The 15,946-nt window shown below is 42.4% G+C and overlaps 1 protein-coding gene across 1 annotated transcript; it reads right to left on the minus strand.

The window, feature by feature from the left end:
* Positions 1-80: 80 nt before the first annotated feature.
* Positions 81-12,334, minus strand: LOC146691507 (potassium channel, subfamily K, member 13-like). Its single transcript, XM_085431320.1, has 3 exons — positions 11,221-12,334; positions 6,225-6,991; positions 81-2,250 (listed from the first exon to the last, which is right to left on the minus strand). The coding sequence occupies exons 1-3, from the start codon at positions 11,555-11,557 to the stop codon at positions 2,095-2,097; spliced, it is 1,260 nt and encodes a 419-aa protein (XP_085287446.1). The 5' UTR covers positions 11,558-12,334; the 3' UTR covers positions 81-2,094.
* Between the last annotated feature and the right edge of the window lie 3,612 nt (positions 12,335-15,946).

Below are 15,946 nucleotides of genomic sequence, written 5' to 3' on the forward strand. Positions count from 1 at the left end.
TCTGCTGTCAGGACCACAGCTTTTCTTTGAAGCAACCAGTGACACCCAAAAACCAACATGTACAATGGTAGATGCACCATATTAAATTTGGGGTATTTTCTTTATTTCAAAGAGAAGTAGACAGAAAAAAAACTACAATTGGCAGTTTGTGTTGTACTAATACTACATGCAGGGATCTTACTTCCCTGGCAGGTTTGCATGGCTGTCATCTCATCAAGACAAAACTCAAGAGTATTCTCTCTCTGCTCTTCATCTTCGGTCATGAGACGCACTTAAAGCTGGGGCAGACAAAAACATCCATAATAACCTTTCAGCATATTGTAATTCAAGTGGTCTGAGAGTGAACTGCACTCCTGCACCCCTTCTCGGCTCTGTCGTCAAGCTGCAGAAAGTCTGTGAAAAAATACAGGTCTTTTCAGAACAAATCAGATGAGCTGTATAAAGAAGCATGAAGAGAAAAAAATAACTCCGTAGATGCAACGTGTACAGGACGTCTCCCTGGAGAGACTGAGATTTGAACCCCATGTGAAGTAGTGGGGAGAGCTGCAGGGAAAGCCATGCCTATTTTAAAATACTGACATTTAAATGAATTCGTGTCATCAACATTTCTGATGAGCCTCTTCTACACGCTTTAAGTCACATGTACAGCAGGTACTATCAGAGGTGGAGCCCGGAGGATAACAACCCTGTAATTTCAGTGCAGAAAGCCAGACCATTATTGTAATACATGTTGAAGGGGAAAATATCTTAATATGGTCAAAATATGAACTGCTAAAAAAAATTAAAGGAGCACTTTGAAAGCTCATCAGATCTCAATGGGGAAAATATCCCAGATATAATTCCATGCTGTATGCTTGGCTACATTTTGGATCCATAATATTCTCCTTAGAACCCAAACCTCTGACAACAGATCTGACAATGCTCACTCTGTGCCTGAGGCCGAGTCAGAAGTATTTACCTCAGTTATTTTCCTCTGCTGAGGATACAGAGTCTGTCGTCTGTCAGCCGGGTTAGACAAAAACTATCAGGCCGAATTTCATGAAACCTGGCGAGGAGGTAAAACATTGGAGGTAAAACACTTTGGAGTTGCTGCAGATCACTTTTGGTTTTAAATTTGCAACACAAGGATTGGCTTTGGCTCCTCGAATATTCTTCTAATTGTTTACTGCACTTGTCGTGTGGATCCAGACTAACAGAAAAAAGAAACAGCAAGCAGCACTGAGCCAAAATGTAATAATGAGCCCTGGAACTACATGTTTTTACCTCATTTGTATCAGTACCAAACACCAGCAGGCCTGTGTCACAACAAAATATGAAAATGCCATAATTTCTGTATTTGTGCTTGACTAATGTGAAACAAACTCGGAGTAAACAGAAATCCTACATAATGGGGATCAGTGCAGGCTCTCTGATTCTGCAGAGGGCAGGGCTGCTCAGGGTTGTAATGAGGGAGATTCTGTCTTTGTTGTTGCTATTTGTTGTTTTAATGAATGGATGCGAGCCACTGAATAGTGTAACAACATGGCTGTGAAACATTTACCACAAATGCTGTGAGCGTAGAACTAAAATCTTTTTAGTTAGTCATGTTTTCCCGTCTTTTTTAACTTTCCAAACATGACACAGGGCTTTGTGCAATGACTGCTGTGAGACTTTATTAAAGCTACTTCTCTGACAATAATACCTTTCATGGACCGGGCAGAGTCGTAGTAAGTGTTGTGAAGTGCTGTGAATGAGTGAAAGTTGCAGGTCTATGTGAAGCAGCACGTAGTGCATCAGGCTTTAAAGCTTAGATACAGGCTTTAGGCAGGCTTTTATTTATCACCATGGAAACTGGATTCCTCACAGGGGAACATTCCAGCACGCCTGGTCCAGATGTGGAAATCCAGCACGCTATCGTGCATCTTTCATCTTGCCAAGTTCTTGGCAAGAAGCTGGGCTGAGATGGTTTCCGTCTAAGCAGTAGCTGCTGGGGTCAGCCTTCCTCCTCCAACATCAAAGCTTCTTCTTCCTCGGGGAGGCGGCGCTCAGTGTAAGTGTCATACTCTTTCTCGTGTGTCTTTTGTTTCCTTTAAAAGGATCTCGCGCTGTTTCTCCCTATCTGTCCACACTAGTCTCTGCCAGGCGGTTGTTCATGATGCCCAGTGCACCCACCCCTCCCGAGAAGCCGTTCTGACGTGAACTGGAGCTGGACTGGCGCTGGTTCCCGACTGCCATCTCCGAAAGCTGCTTTTGCATAATGGCCAAGTTCACCTAGAGGAAGAGATTAAAAAAAATCATCACAAGAGGAAACGGAAACTGCAGAAAACTGGGGAAAGTGAAGCGGTACATTCAAGCTATAAAGTCTTGGCAAACAAACACAGATCGAACGGCAGCATCTGATTTCACAGGTGCATTAAAAAGCTGCCAGATGGTATTTCTTCTTTAGTGGGCTGCTTTAAGCAAACAAAGGTGAAAAGTATTGACGCGAGTGTCAGTGATTTAACTTTTGCCACTCAGCAACTTTTACCCTTGATTTTTTTTCTGCACAACAAAGAGCAGAAAATGCAACAGGCTTGTTTTGTATATAATCGGGTGTAAATGTATCCACTGTCAGGTCAGGACTTTATGGTTTTAAGGACTTTGCTTTCTCCATTCCCAGCTGCTTTATTTTACCTGTGGCCATGGAAGTGATTGGAACACCTGAATTCAATGAATTGGATGAGTGAGTGAATACAGTGTATCTGCTGACTTTGGCAAACCTGGCACACGGTTCACCTCCATACTGTTTTGGGTGAATAAGTGCACCACAAACACTTGAAACACCACACACCTCTGACGCCCGTTGCTTGCCATTTTGGCTTTATAGCAGAAATCAAGAGGCCAATCAAAGGATACATTTTTCAGCCAGCAGAAAGAGGATATATTGTGAGTGCGTAAGCTAGCGCGGAGGTTAGAAAGCTGCAAATGTTTACAAAAATGTGGCCGCTCCTGCAGATGATCCAAATTGAGGCACAATTTTTAGACTGTTTTGTTTGTTTTGGCACATCATGGTTTATTATGAGGAGAATGAGAGGATGGAGAAGATGTGTACTGGTACCAGTTTACAAGAACAAGGATGATGGGAAGAGCTGTAGTAACTACAGAGGGATAAAACCGATCAGACACACCATGAAGACGTGTGAAATAGTTGTTGAAGCTACACTGAGAAGGGAGGTGACAATCAGTGAGCTGCAGTATTGCTTTAATCTGAGAAAGAGCAGATGCAATGTTTGCTTTGAGAGTGTTGATGGAGAAGTATAGAGGTCAGTAAAAACTTCACTCTGCCTCTATGGAACTAGAGAAACTATACGATAGGTACCAAAAGAGGAACTGTGGCATTGTATGAGGAAGTCAGGAGGTGCAGAGAAGTATGTGAGGGTGGTGCAGGACAAGAAAGTGGTGAGGTAGGAGTAACAAGTGGATTCCATCAGCACCTTGTTGTTTGCAGTGGTGATGTCTTTATCCTGTCTTCCTTCTCTCACCCCAACCGGTCGCAGCAGATGGCCCCGCCCCTCCCTGAGCCTGGTTCTGCCGGAGGTTTCTTCCTGTTAAAAGGGAGTTTTTCCTTCCCACTGTTGCCAAAGTGCTTGCTCATAGGGGGTCATATGATTGTTGGGCTTTTCTCTGTATCTATGAAGCGCCTTGAGGCGACTTTTGTTGTGATTTGGCGCTATATAAATTGAATTGAATTGAATTGAAAATTGATGGACAGACTGACAGATGAGGCCAGGCAGACGTGGACTATAATGTTTGCAGATAACACTTTGATCTGTAGAGTAGGGAGCAGGTGGACGAGAGTATGGCGAGGTGGAGGTATGCTCCGGAGAAAAGAGGAATGAAGGGCAGTAGAGGCAAGACAGAATACAAGACTGTGGATTAGAGGGAGACAGGTGGAAAGTTGAACATGGAGGGAGTAGAGATAGTGAAGGTAGATGTGTTTAAATGCCTGAGATCAACCATGGAAAGCAAGAGAGCACAGGTAGGGTGGAGTGGGTGGAGATGAGTGTAGTGAGGCCTGCTGTCATGTATGGTTCACAGATGGTGGACGGTGTTCGTTCCTTGAAATATTCACCCCAAAGCAAAAGCTCGTTTGTGTTACCAACTACAAGTTACATCAGCCACCTCCTAACCTGGATACAAAGTCGTCCTTTGAAATTTGGAAAAATGTTGCAAATGTACATATTTCTAGCTGAATTTCCAAGCCTCAACCTCCCTTCTTGTTCCTTTGCTGTTAGTGAAAGCAACGCTTTGATGTGGAACGGACAGACTTACATTAACATGCCTTAGACACACACACACACACCCCCTTCGCTGCTGTCTCAGAGACCTCACAGTTTTTAAACGCCCAGTTGTATCAGGTTAATAAGTACAGAGCTTTTGTAACTTAATGAGCTCGTGGAAGTCACGCCACCAGAGCTTTTGAACCCTCTAAACCATCAGATCTTTCTCCATGAATGAATACCCATCTGGGGTACAGCCTTATTAAACCATCACTCGCTCACTTCACCTTGTTTACCTCGACTCTTTCTCTTTTATCTCGTAGACTTTTCACAGCTACTCCAACTGCTCCAGCATCCACCGTTTTAGCTAGCTGGGGAAAGCTACAGATAGACACCAGGGAACACAAACGCACTGTCCTCTTCCTGTTTTGGTTTCACAATTAAGCCTTTGCTTTCCCCTGAGACGGGCACACAGTGGTAGACGGACTGTCATATATATATATATATATATATATTATATTTGTCTCTGTATTTATATATATGTGTGTGTGTGTGTGTGTGTGTGTGTGTACATATATATATATATAACAATTCTGTAACTGTAACTTCGGTCGTTGCTGTGCTTTTTGGAAGTCGAATTTCCCAGAGGAACCCACCCGAGGGATTAATAAAGTTCTATCTTATCTTATCTTATAATGAAAGCAGAGCTTACAGGGAACCGGCCGAAAAGCAAACTCTGCCCATTATTCTGCTGCAGGTTTATCGTGCAAACAGCATTTCCACCTTAATAAAAAGTTAAAGCCTTTGGTAGTGCTAAGTTATTTTAACTGTGCAGTGGAGATTACTATAAAGTGTTTGTACTTGTAAAGAAGGTTATAAGTTTTGTTATAAGTTGCTGATTTCTGTGATATATCCCCCCCGCCCCTTTTCTCTCTGTTATTGTTGTATTAGCAGTACATAACATTCAAAGGTGGTCTCTCAGATTTAACAGGTGCTCCAGTGAAATTCCAGGCTCACATTTTCAGAGTGAAATCGATTACCATCAATTACCCATAAATTATTATGTTTTACGTAAAAAAGAAGCGCAAATGAACATGTGGTGCTTCAGAGGTTAGAAACCGTGCTTCACTCTAACAGGGAAATATCATAATTTGCAATAAATTTTACCATCAACCAACACACAAAGACATGAGTTCCTACAGCTTGATAAAAAGTATTCACACAGGTTTCTGATGTCATCAGCTTGTTCTGAGGCTGAATCAGACGATTAAACTCAGTTTCCTGAACTGTACAAAATTTCATTCATCTTATATTTCACTAACAATCCTCACACAACACAAGACAGTTAACTTATTCTTGGTTGTGTCAGTTCAGCAGAATTAAACCATTCGGCCTTCTAATTTTCTCAGTCAGGACTTCCAGGACCTGTAAAGAAAGATCTAAGAAGGATTTCTGATCCAGTGCAGAAGGGCGCACACTTTTGACATTTAATTGTAGCTCACACTGCTCATTAGTCTTGTCTACATGGTGGAGTAGTAGATATGGAAATGTATGGACAACTGACACTCCTGAGGGGCCACAAGAGCTGCTGAATAAGCAGTGCCGGTGGTTGCTTAGCTGTTGATATTCAAAGAACTTTGACGCTGCATATGCATGCAGCCCAGCAGTTCAGCAGCCAAACATAAGACACTGAATATGAAGCATAAGCTTGTATCAAAATAGGAATTCTCCCCCGTATTTTTTCACACATATGTACAGCGAATACAAATATTTTGATCAGTTTTAATAAGAACATATATGCACCGGTAATCACGTGGAGGTTATGGCTCATAAAGAGACATCTGACAGCAGCAGGACAAAGGAGTTTTCCCTCCACTACTCGCGTCAGTCATCAGATTACTCTAAGAATGAACTGCTTGCTTGTAAAGACAGGTGTGATTTCATTCATCAGGTGCAGAGTCACACGAGTGGTCAGTCTACTCTCACCTTGTTGGCTGCTAAGAAGTCCCTCATGGAAATCATTTCCCCAGACAACCTGCGTCCAGTGTCGGTCTCGCTCTCGTTAATGGCGTCTGTCTCGATGGATGGGTCTCTGCGGGCACGGAGGTGGCCCGGGGCCACCACATTCCGACGGGGATGCCGGTGCGGGTGGTGACCCCTCCTGGGGAAACAGCAGCGACAGGGGGCCTCCAGCCTCCTCAGCAGCCAGTTGAGTACCTGCTTGATGACGATGGAGATGACATTGAAGAGGGAGTAGATGCAGCAGACGCCGGTCAGGATGAAGAAGAAGTTGCCCAGCCTGTACGCAACCGTAGCGTGGCCTTCGTAGGCGACTCGCTGACTGCTAACCATATCTCCAAACCCAATGGTGCTGAAGGCTACAAAGCAGAAGTAAAGCGAGTCCAGGTAGCCCCAACCCTCCGCTGCGGAGTACATCAGCGAGGCGCAGCAAGACACCAAAACGGCTGCCGCTCCTAAAATGAGCATAACGCAGTAGACTGAGGGCTTCCAGCCTGCAAGTTCCTCCCCGGCTCCACTTGCTCTGTTTCCCTCAGAGACTTGACGTCCGTTTTGTGGCAGCACAGCCTTGTTATGACGTCTTTCGTAGCACGACTTAAGGACAAAGGCAATGACGGTGATGACACGCTCCAGGAAGAGGTTGAAGAACAGGATGGTAGCCGCACAGCCGAGCAGGCCATAAAACATCAGGAAGACTTTTCCTCCAATGGTGGCCGGGGTTGTCATCCCAAACCCTGACGTTCACACACAGAGAAATAGATCACGTAGTGAGAGTAAATTTACACAGTGTTACTGCTATCATTATAAGATGACAATAGCAGTGGAAGCTCACATTTATTGGTCTTTACCCTCTCTAGTACTACAACCGAACACTCTCAGTGTTGTGATGTGAGCTTTGTAGCTACACTGACAAAGATTGTAGCGGTAGAAGTCTGCCTTCAGTGCTTTTTAGCAGAAAGACCTTCTGACAAAAGCCTTTTAAAATAGACTAACAGAAGCCAGAGGTCATATAAAGACCAACAGAGTCTGATCTAGCTTTTCACCTAATGTCCTCCAGGATAGTCTCCCCCACTGCCTTAAGGTGAAGGTTGATGGATGTTACACTATTGTTACTTTTAGACACCAAATCTGTTTGAAGACGTTTAGGAAAAGATAATGGTTTGATGTGATAAGATTACTTTATGGTCACTCTTAGAGGAAAATCATCCTCATCATCATCAGCAACTAAAATCAAGACAGAAACCTTAAAAGAATTTGGTTTGATGCACATTTTCACAAACATCAAGCTTCTTTTTTTTCTTTTTACCAAAGGCGTTGATGACTGAGCTGTGGCTTGTCGCATCTGTGGACTCTCGATTTTACTTGCCATGTCTGCAACGATGCTAGGAGCTAAGCTCGCCAACTCTGCTGGCGCCCAGTTTGAAGTCTGCCACCTGACTGGGGAGCATGTGTAGTTGGGGTATTGTAATCTAAACTCTGTGTGGTCAGACCTGTGAGGTCATGCACACAGACCCTGACACTCTCCATCTGATAACAACATTTGGACCGAAGCGAAATCACGGACACGGAAAGTGTAACTGAGACTAAACAGGAAGGACTGCTTTGCTGTCAGGCTGCTGGCTGTGTTAGCAGAGTATAACCAAGGCTGCATACCACACATCTACTTCATGAAACTAGTTTAAAACTGTATGAGGCTATTTTGTTTCCTTCCTTACACTCTCAAAGCAGCATCATGCTGTCGCTACACTGTGCTACATGTAAAAAAGGACAAGGTCAGAGGAAAAATGATTAATGAGAGAACTTTAAATCCTCAGCTTGTACGGATCATCTTTGAATGAAAGGACAGACTAAAAGAGTTCTCGTACGTTAAAACGTCACCTTCACTTGAAAATGCGAGTCCTGCCCATAACTTCTGGGTTTTTTCTTACACACAAGCAAACTAGAGAAAAGTGGCTACCAACCTGCAGCTGCTTTATCTTTTAAATCAAGCTCTCTTCCTATCTGCCATCAACAAAGACGGCCAATTACAACTCTCTACTCCTACTAAGTGAAAAACGTGCTCATGCGACTGCTTTCCTCCACAGGGTTGCCATTGGGTTGCCATCGCTTTGTCTCTCTGTGCAGCAACACTCAGTTTGAGAGCCGAGGTGTTCCAGTCTCACATTTCACTGTATTTTTTTCCACACTATTTTGGCAAATGAAAGACGCAGTGGAGACACCCCACGCCTCAGGTGTAGCTTTTTTTTCTCCAGATTTTTAAAGGTCAAACAGATTTTGCAGATTTTTATTCCAACGGGATCTGAAGATGTTTTTCTGTGACTGACTTTGTCTCTTCTGAACTGGCAGATGAAGAAAATGGGAGTCAGAACATGAGGTCTTTCAGCTGCACCACTCTCACTGATGTCTTTTCATCCCTCATTTAACACTAAAGCTCATGAAGTGCCGTCTGTCTCTCTGCTGCTGCTCTTCTTCTTCTTCTTGACCAATTGTTGAAAAATCGAACTCTGGCTTTTATTTTAGAGTGGAAACGTCATAGTTATACACGCTCGTGCGACAAATTATTGTTTAACAATATGATTGTCCTTTTTACTAAAAACAAAGTTAAACATGACTGTATCCACTCAGGAAAAACACACGGTGCAGCGTGACTAGCTGCCTCCATGCCAGAGGCAGGCGTCTTGTGGAGGGTTTGATTGCCTTCACATTCAGAAAGGATCTCAAGGTGCTAATTGAAACAGAGATTTCATCCAAATGCAACAATAAAGCCAAATGGCCTGGATTTTATAGATGTGTATTTCTTTCCACTTGTTTTGTAAATTTGATGTTGATGAGTCCTGTGAACAAAGGTAAAATTTCAGCGCCATTACAGCGCTCTCAGGACACAGTCGGGGTTATTTGGGGTTGCACAGCTAAAGTTTGTCTTTTTTGGGTGATTATTTGCTTCTTGATCAATAATAATCATTAAATAATAACTCGATTGTGTCTTTACAGGATGTACGCAGCATGAAACAACCCTTTAGCGTAGTTGGCAAGTTTTTTTTTACAAATAGAAAAACAGAAATGTAAAAATAGGATCTTTATGAATGTGTTTTAGTGATTATACCAGTGTTACTGCAGAGGATATAAAATATGACAAAGTCTTACAGTGAAGCCACTAATTTGTGGGAGTCCTGCCACAGTGGAGTCCAACATCACATCACTTCTTCTACATTTGTAAATTCGACTCAGGATTCAAATTTAAACTGCGATTGGATGTTTGCTACATTATTAAGCCTGCAGTTACTCAGCTGTAACGGCCTCCTTTCTGGATACACTTGTTTTTTCTTACCCAGTTTTTAATGTGTTGTGCTCATAAATTGTTCATAATGTTTATGCTCTTTTTTACCTTTTTTTTTTTACAGTTCCCCCTGACAGTCTAAAGCACCTCATAAGTTTGTTTAATATAGATTTGAAACTGTCATCTAGTTTTCCATCAAATAATAGATCCGCTGTCTTAAACGTCGCAGTGATGCTTTAAATTTGACAGTTAACCAGTCAACAGACGACATTATTACATATCTGTAATAAAAATACTCAAATACTCAGAAGAAACTGAAGAGAAGGGATTTTTTTCACCAGTCTACTCGGTGAAGTCGACCTCTAAACATAATGAATTATACAGCACACATACGAGATGCCTTTGAAATAGACTTCTTGTGCCTACGCATACACTCAGGCTGCTGTTCTTTGATAATCGAGACACATTCATCCAAGCTGTGATACACACAGTGCTCTCAGAGAAGATGCAAAATGATGATGTGTTCCTAACGGGGCTTTCCCTGGCAAACACTGAGAGGTGATTGTTGGAAATAAAGATGAGGAGGGACTGATGAAACTGGGGAAGAATTAAATATTATAACAATTTACATATGATTGTTTTGAAGTGGCTGGACACAGCGATTAATATACCATCAAATTACTTTAAGGTCATTTGTAAGATCAGAGATCGTCTCTTGTTACTTATAACATGATCAAAGGTGCTGTTTCCCCCTGCGCTTGTATCATGAATAACTGTGAAGTCATACCTCAAAAAGACAATCCTGTTTTGTTTTTTTAATCCTTAGAAGCTAAACTAAGGTGGGATTAAATGTCTGTTTAAATAAAGCTGTTGTGCACTGTCAGAGGGAAAAGTGCACAACGGCTGACACTCGAGCAGAGGAAAGTGTGGTTTCAGGTCTGTTTTTGAGGCACTTTCACTTGAAAACCCAAAGAATTAAGCTGTATAAGGAGAGTACTTCTATATAAAATATGTTCAGCTAGTCCACTCATTTAAACTGCCACGGGCAAGCCAGTTACAGTCATTACAAACAAATTAACTCCAATCAAGTTGTTATAATGGCTGCAAACATGACCTGTCCACAACATGAAAAAATCTGAAAAGACTTAAAAAGCACAAATCAGAGGAGCAGTTTTGACAAAAAAAAAAAGGATCAGCTGCAGAACGGTGAGTGATGGCTGTGTTTTTGTCTGCCTCACTGACACTAAAGACTTGAATGCTCTCAAACGGGCAGCCAGTCCTGAAATGGAGAAATAACAGTCAAGGACAAATCTCTGAAGTAGGCATTAAAAGGTTTGTGTGTGAGAGAGGGTGTGTAGTTCTGTTGAACCCACTGAACCACACTGTAAGCACTGAGTCAACTCTCTAAACTGATGCTGAAGTGGATCTGCCTACTTTTCAGTAAAGACTGCTACTGCGTTTCATTTGGCCTGTATAAAAGTTTGATCAAACTGAACCTGGCCAGTCTTTACATTCCCGGGAGAAAGGAATATAAAGTGATGAAGAGACGCATTGATGTGGGAGTTTGCTATTTGCATCCACCAAAAGCACAGAGTCACGAAACAAAAAGCCAGAAACTGATTATGTAAAAGAACGAAAAAGTGATGTATCTGACTGAGTTTGCAGAGGCCAGCATCTTCATCTCACCGATGGTTGACACCACAGTTCCTACGAAGTAAAAAGCGCCCGTGAAGTCCCATCGAGGTCTGATTGCGTCCACGCGGATCCCCGCCACGTTCGCCTCCTCGTAGTTCCTCAGGAAGTTATTCAGCTCTTTCTTACTCAGGTTGTACTTCTGGCTGAAATGTTCGAACCTCTGCGCCCAGCGCTCCTTCGCTTCTCTCTCCTTTGGGTGTTCCAGCGCAGAGAAGACGGCGGCCCCGCACAGGAGATAGACAACGATGAACAGCGCCAGCAGCAGGAACCGCGCGTTATCCTCGTTTATCGGACCGGAGCCGCAGCAGCAGCCGCTCCTGCATGCCATTATGCCGCCGTTGTCTCCGTGGTGCCGCTGCAGTGAGGGACCCGTAGCATGGTGCTCTCGAACACAACGCGCAGTCCTCGGAGGAGACGCTCACATGACAACCGGTTAAATCAGAAAGATGCGTTTTTAAATTGATGAATCAGGTCTTGCAGTTCTTCCTGGGTTTGGCATCGTGCTCGCGAGCTTCTGTTTGCAGCCCGGGTCCGGAGTGCTCAGCCCGGCGCGTGCTCAAATGACTTCATGTCCTGTGACTGCACTCTGCAGCGGGTTGCTAAGATGTTCAGAGAAGAGGAGAGATGCAACCTGTGGATGCAGAGAGTCGTGCTGTTGCGCTCTCTACCGCTGCCTCTCCAGAGAAAGTCTCCACCCCGGAGCGCACCTTTTACGCATCACGGATCGGCCACTTACATGTGCGTAAACTTAAAACAGCTGTCCGTTCAGTTTGCATGTCGAGAGCAAACACTCACAACGAGCCCCGATGTCACCTGTCATGTTCCACCCGATCCGTAACTTTGGAGGTTTGATCCTGACAATATAGAGCGTGTTTGCATAGTGAAATCAATCACTTGACATTTCCGAATTCTGACGAGGGATTCACGCTCCCGCACATGCTTACCCGGGGACGATGTGAGCAAATGTCACAGCGGAAAGACGGTCTGAAATAAATAATTCAGGATCACAGGGACAACAAAGGAGCTATTTCTGTAAAATTGGGAATTCAACAAAATGAGGACAAGTCGAGGCCGTTTCAGAACCACGGACAGAGCAGCATCGCTCCCTAAATGCCTCGATCTTAACTTTTAACATGCGCAGCAACTAAGAGCTGCTTCGAATTAATATTAATGTTTGTTTAAATATTTTTTTTAAATATTCGAAAACATTCTAGAGACACCTGAAATAAAACAAACAGAACTGAATATTATGTACTTGAATCTTTACGTGTATGCACGACTCACAGCATCATTACGCGCTGTTAGTTTTGAATCCATAACACACAGCAAATTATTGATGTTTCACAGGCAATTATTTGGAGATTAGTGTTGACAAGAGGTTCTTCACTCATAGAAGCTGACATGGATCTGAAATCGACAAGTGATAAATAAGCACTTAGGTCACTGAGACAAAATACGAATTGCAATTCTTCACACTCAGGGTTGAAACACCGTGTTTTCTATTGACAAACACTTTACCATCCATCTGTTTTTTTTTTTGTTTGTAACCACTTATCCAGTAGCATCCTAAGGCGCCTGGAACCTATCACAGCTATTACTGGATGAGGGGTACACCTCAGACTGATCGCTGGTCCATCACAGGGATGACACGGAGAGACTGACAACCATTTACACCCACAAATTAACCTAGCATGCATGACTGTGGGAGAGAACCCACACAGCACAGGTAACATGCAGACTCCACACAGAAAGTCTACACTATACTGCGCTACACTAAAGTATAGTCGGGCATATTATACTATACAGCACTAACGCTGCCCGCATCAGTAAAGGTAAATGTTAAGGTCAGTGCTTTGACATCAGTAGCAACAAGCACACATACAGAGATTCATTTCTTTAGTAGTTACATCAAACTACTAAAGACAGGACAACTGATACAAGGTCGAGACACTTAAAGAAAGCTGAGCTAAAATCTGTGGGAGAATGCAACAGCAGCAGAGATTGTGTTAGAAGTATAAATTCCAGCGAGGCAACATCAGCAAAACCTTTAAGTTTTAAAAACAGATTTCGAAGATAACAGCAACAACAACACAAGCACCTGTGGGAGTTTCAAGGTGGCTGCCAAGTGATAACACTTACTCTTATGAAGAGGACTGCTTTGTGGATAATATAATTGATCAAATCTGCGATAAATAAAGTAAATCTTATGCATTCGTGTGAGTCAGATCTTCTAGTTCCCTGGCAGATGTTTCTGTGACATCCTCTGGAAGCTTCCAACCATTAAATGCTACAACACACCTGATCACATTATCACATGACAGGATTAGTTTGACTCCAGCCAGTCATTCCAACAGGGAACAGACAGCAAATGAAAACACCAATCATCCGAAAAACTTCAGTTTTGTGCTTTTCATATTCATGTATCCAGCACGACACCTGCCAAGTCTGAAGTAAGCAGGATAAACAGATGTTGAGACCGGTGAGAAAGATGAGAGCACATACAAACATTCCTCAATTTATTAATGATTAAACTAGACTACATCCCCTATGTATAAATAGAAAATATATACATTTTATTACAGTCTACTATTCACTATGCTAAACCATGCTGCACTGAACTGACAACCTAAAATTAAACTTTAATACTGATCAACTCTGTTTGCATATGTTTGGTTCTGATTTAATGAAATCTGTGTCGTATCTTGTTTCTCACAGTGAAATATAACAGCTGAAGCTCCCTTCACACTAAAGTGCGTGCTGTTAATTATTCTATGACTTTGCACCCCAGGGACCGGGATAATAAATATGATTTATTACCCCTAAACATTTATGTTTTACATAACTTGCTGCAGGAGCTGTCAGGAGCTGTGCTTCTCCACGTCTTCCTCTGAATCAAAGCAAAGTCTGCTTTTGCAAAAGTAGCCGTAGTTCCTTGCAGAGACGGCAAACTGACTGTCTCGCTCCAGTAATTTGCCAAGTGCTAAAAAAGCAGAAAATGAAGGCTATCTAGTAACAATTCAAAGCTGTACAATTTAGATGAAAATCTGAAAAATGCTCTCAGCTGCAATTTCCTTTGCTCCTCGCCCACATTTATGCTTGTGCAACTCAAATCTTGTTCTTCCAGAACACTTTCATTTCCTTTTAAATACTTTTTAGTGACTCTGATTTTGCAGCACTAACAGACAGCTGCTGCATAAATAAAATTAGATTCATTTAACCATTCTGGTCTTGTTTCATGAAGCATGGAAGAATAGCAGAGCGATGGTGGATTAATGAATAATATAAATCACAGTAGAGTCCAGTGAACCAACATCACATTTGAAAATCTTCCCCTTAATTCTGGGTTCAGACAGGAGTCGCTGCATATTAGTTCAAGCAGTAAATGTTTCATTAGCACTCCATTACTGGAAGAGGCATGATCAGCCACCCTTCTCCCCACTGTAAATGAAATGTAAATGTTATAATGTAGATTTTCCAAACAGCAGCTTTACTAACAGGACTTTGCATCTATATTCTCCTGTTTGTGCTTTTATGGCCTCGATTAGAGGCGGTCATTTGTGACCTAGCCTGGTCTAGCACGTTATGGATGTGCATTTGATATTTTTAAATGCAAAGACCTGACCGCCTTGTAAGACTCTGACCGTGTCACTGTCACAGTCAATATTTACTTAAAAAATAGCCCCATGTGTAGAAAAGACCATCATTTTTTGTGTGTTTTGTTTTGGAAGCTTATGATCAGTCGGTCTATGTCCCCAACCTTAACCATGGATGCTAGCTTTGGGTTGTGACTGAAAGACACAAATGAGCTGGCCTCTCAATCAGGGATAAAGTGAAGAGTACAGTCATTCGAGACAGGCTCAGAGTACAGAGCCGCTGCTCCTCAACACTGAGAGGAGCCAGTTGAGATGGTTTGGCATTAGATGATTGGATGGATTGCTTGGACCACTCTTTTGACATTTAGTACCATGTCATTAAGACTCAAGCTTTAAGGGTCGCAATTCTGCTACTTGCGTGAATACTGTCTTACTTTTAACAGGTAGAGCAGCGCTGACACAAGCAGCTGGCACTTTTACAGCAGCTTTTCAGCATTTTAGAAAATTTGCCAACTGCTTTTAATGCTTAGCAGGAGCAAAAAGTCTTTTATTCAGGCTAGCAGATAGAAAGACCGAACCTGCGTCTGTGTAAATTGTGCAAAATACCAAACTATGTGAGCTCTGTAGGTCGTGATATGCTTGCTTCGTATCTCTGGAGTGAGCACAGGAGCTCCATTAAGAGGAATGATGCAACCAGTCCTGTTGCAAGACATTTAAATTAAAAGCAACATCACATTTCATCTCTGTTTTTATAGGAACAGAAGCGATTAGACCAGCCAAAGCGATGGGAAGAAGAATTTTCTCAGGGAAAAGAGAAAAGGTTTAATTTCCAGTTGGACTGAATGATGACTTCTCAATAAAGTTTTTTTAAATAATGCTCCCTAAATGTCTTTCAAGCATCTTGTGTTGCCGTTTAGACAATTAATTTTTTATGGGTTTTTCTGTGATGTGTTTTTTTTTGGTGTCTGTCATACTCTTTCATTAAAAAGTCAGTTTGTTATGAATTTATATATTTATCATGTGAGTGTAATTAAACTCGCATATTCTACATCAGTGGGCATGATGGGACTTTCAGGACAAAACTTAAACACTGTTGTGCGCTTGTGACTGAAAGACGGCATAAT

The sequence above is a fragment of the Copadichromis virginalis genome, linkage group LG15, assembly GCF_057382275.1.
Source record: "Copadichromis virginalis isolate Kocher_CV1m ecotype Utaka linkage group LG15, C_Virginalis_male_GT1.1, whole genome shotgun sequence".
In the NCBI taxonomy this organism is placed as follows: Eukaryota; Metazoa; Chordata; class Actinopteri; order Cichliformes; family Cichlidae; genus Copadichromis; species Copadichromis virginalis.

What these genes read in the sequence shown, in the direction of transcription:
- LOC146691507 (XM_085431320.1), bottom strand. Translation starts at nt 11,557, where the DNA reads ATGGCATGCAGGAGCGGCTGCTGCTGCGGCTCCGGTCCGATAAACGAG. An exon ending in AACTGTGGTGTCAACCATCG is followed by an intron (nt 6,992 to 11,220) that starts GTGAGATGAAGA and finishes TGTGAACGTCAG; the next exon opens with GGTTTGGGATGACAACCCCG. An exon ending in ACTTCTTAGCAGCCAACAAG is followed by an intron (nt 2,251 to 6,224) that starts GTGAGAGTAGAC and finishes CTCTTCCTCTAG; the next exon opens with GTGAACTTGGCCATTATGCA.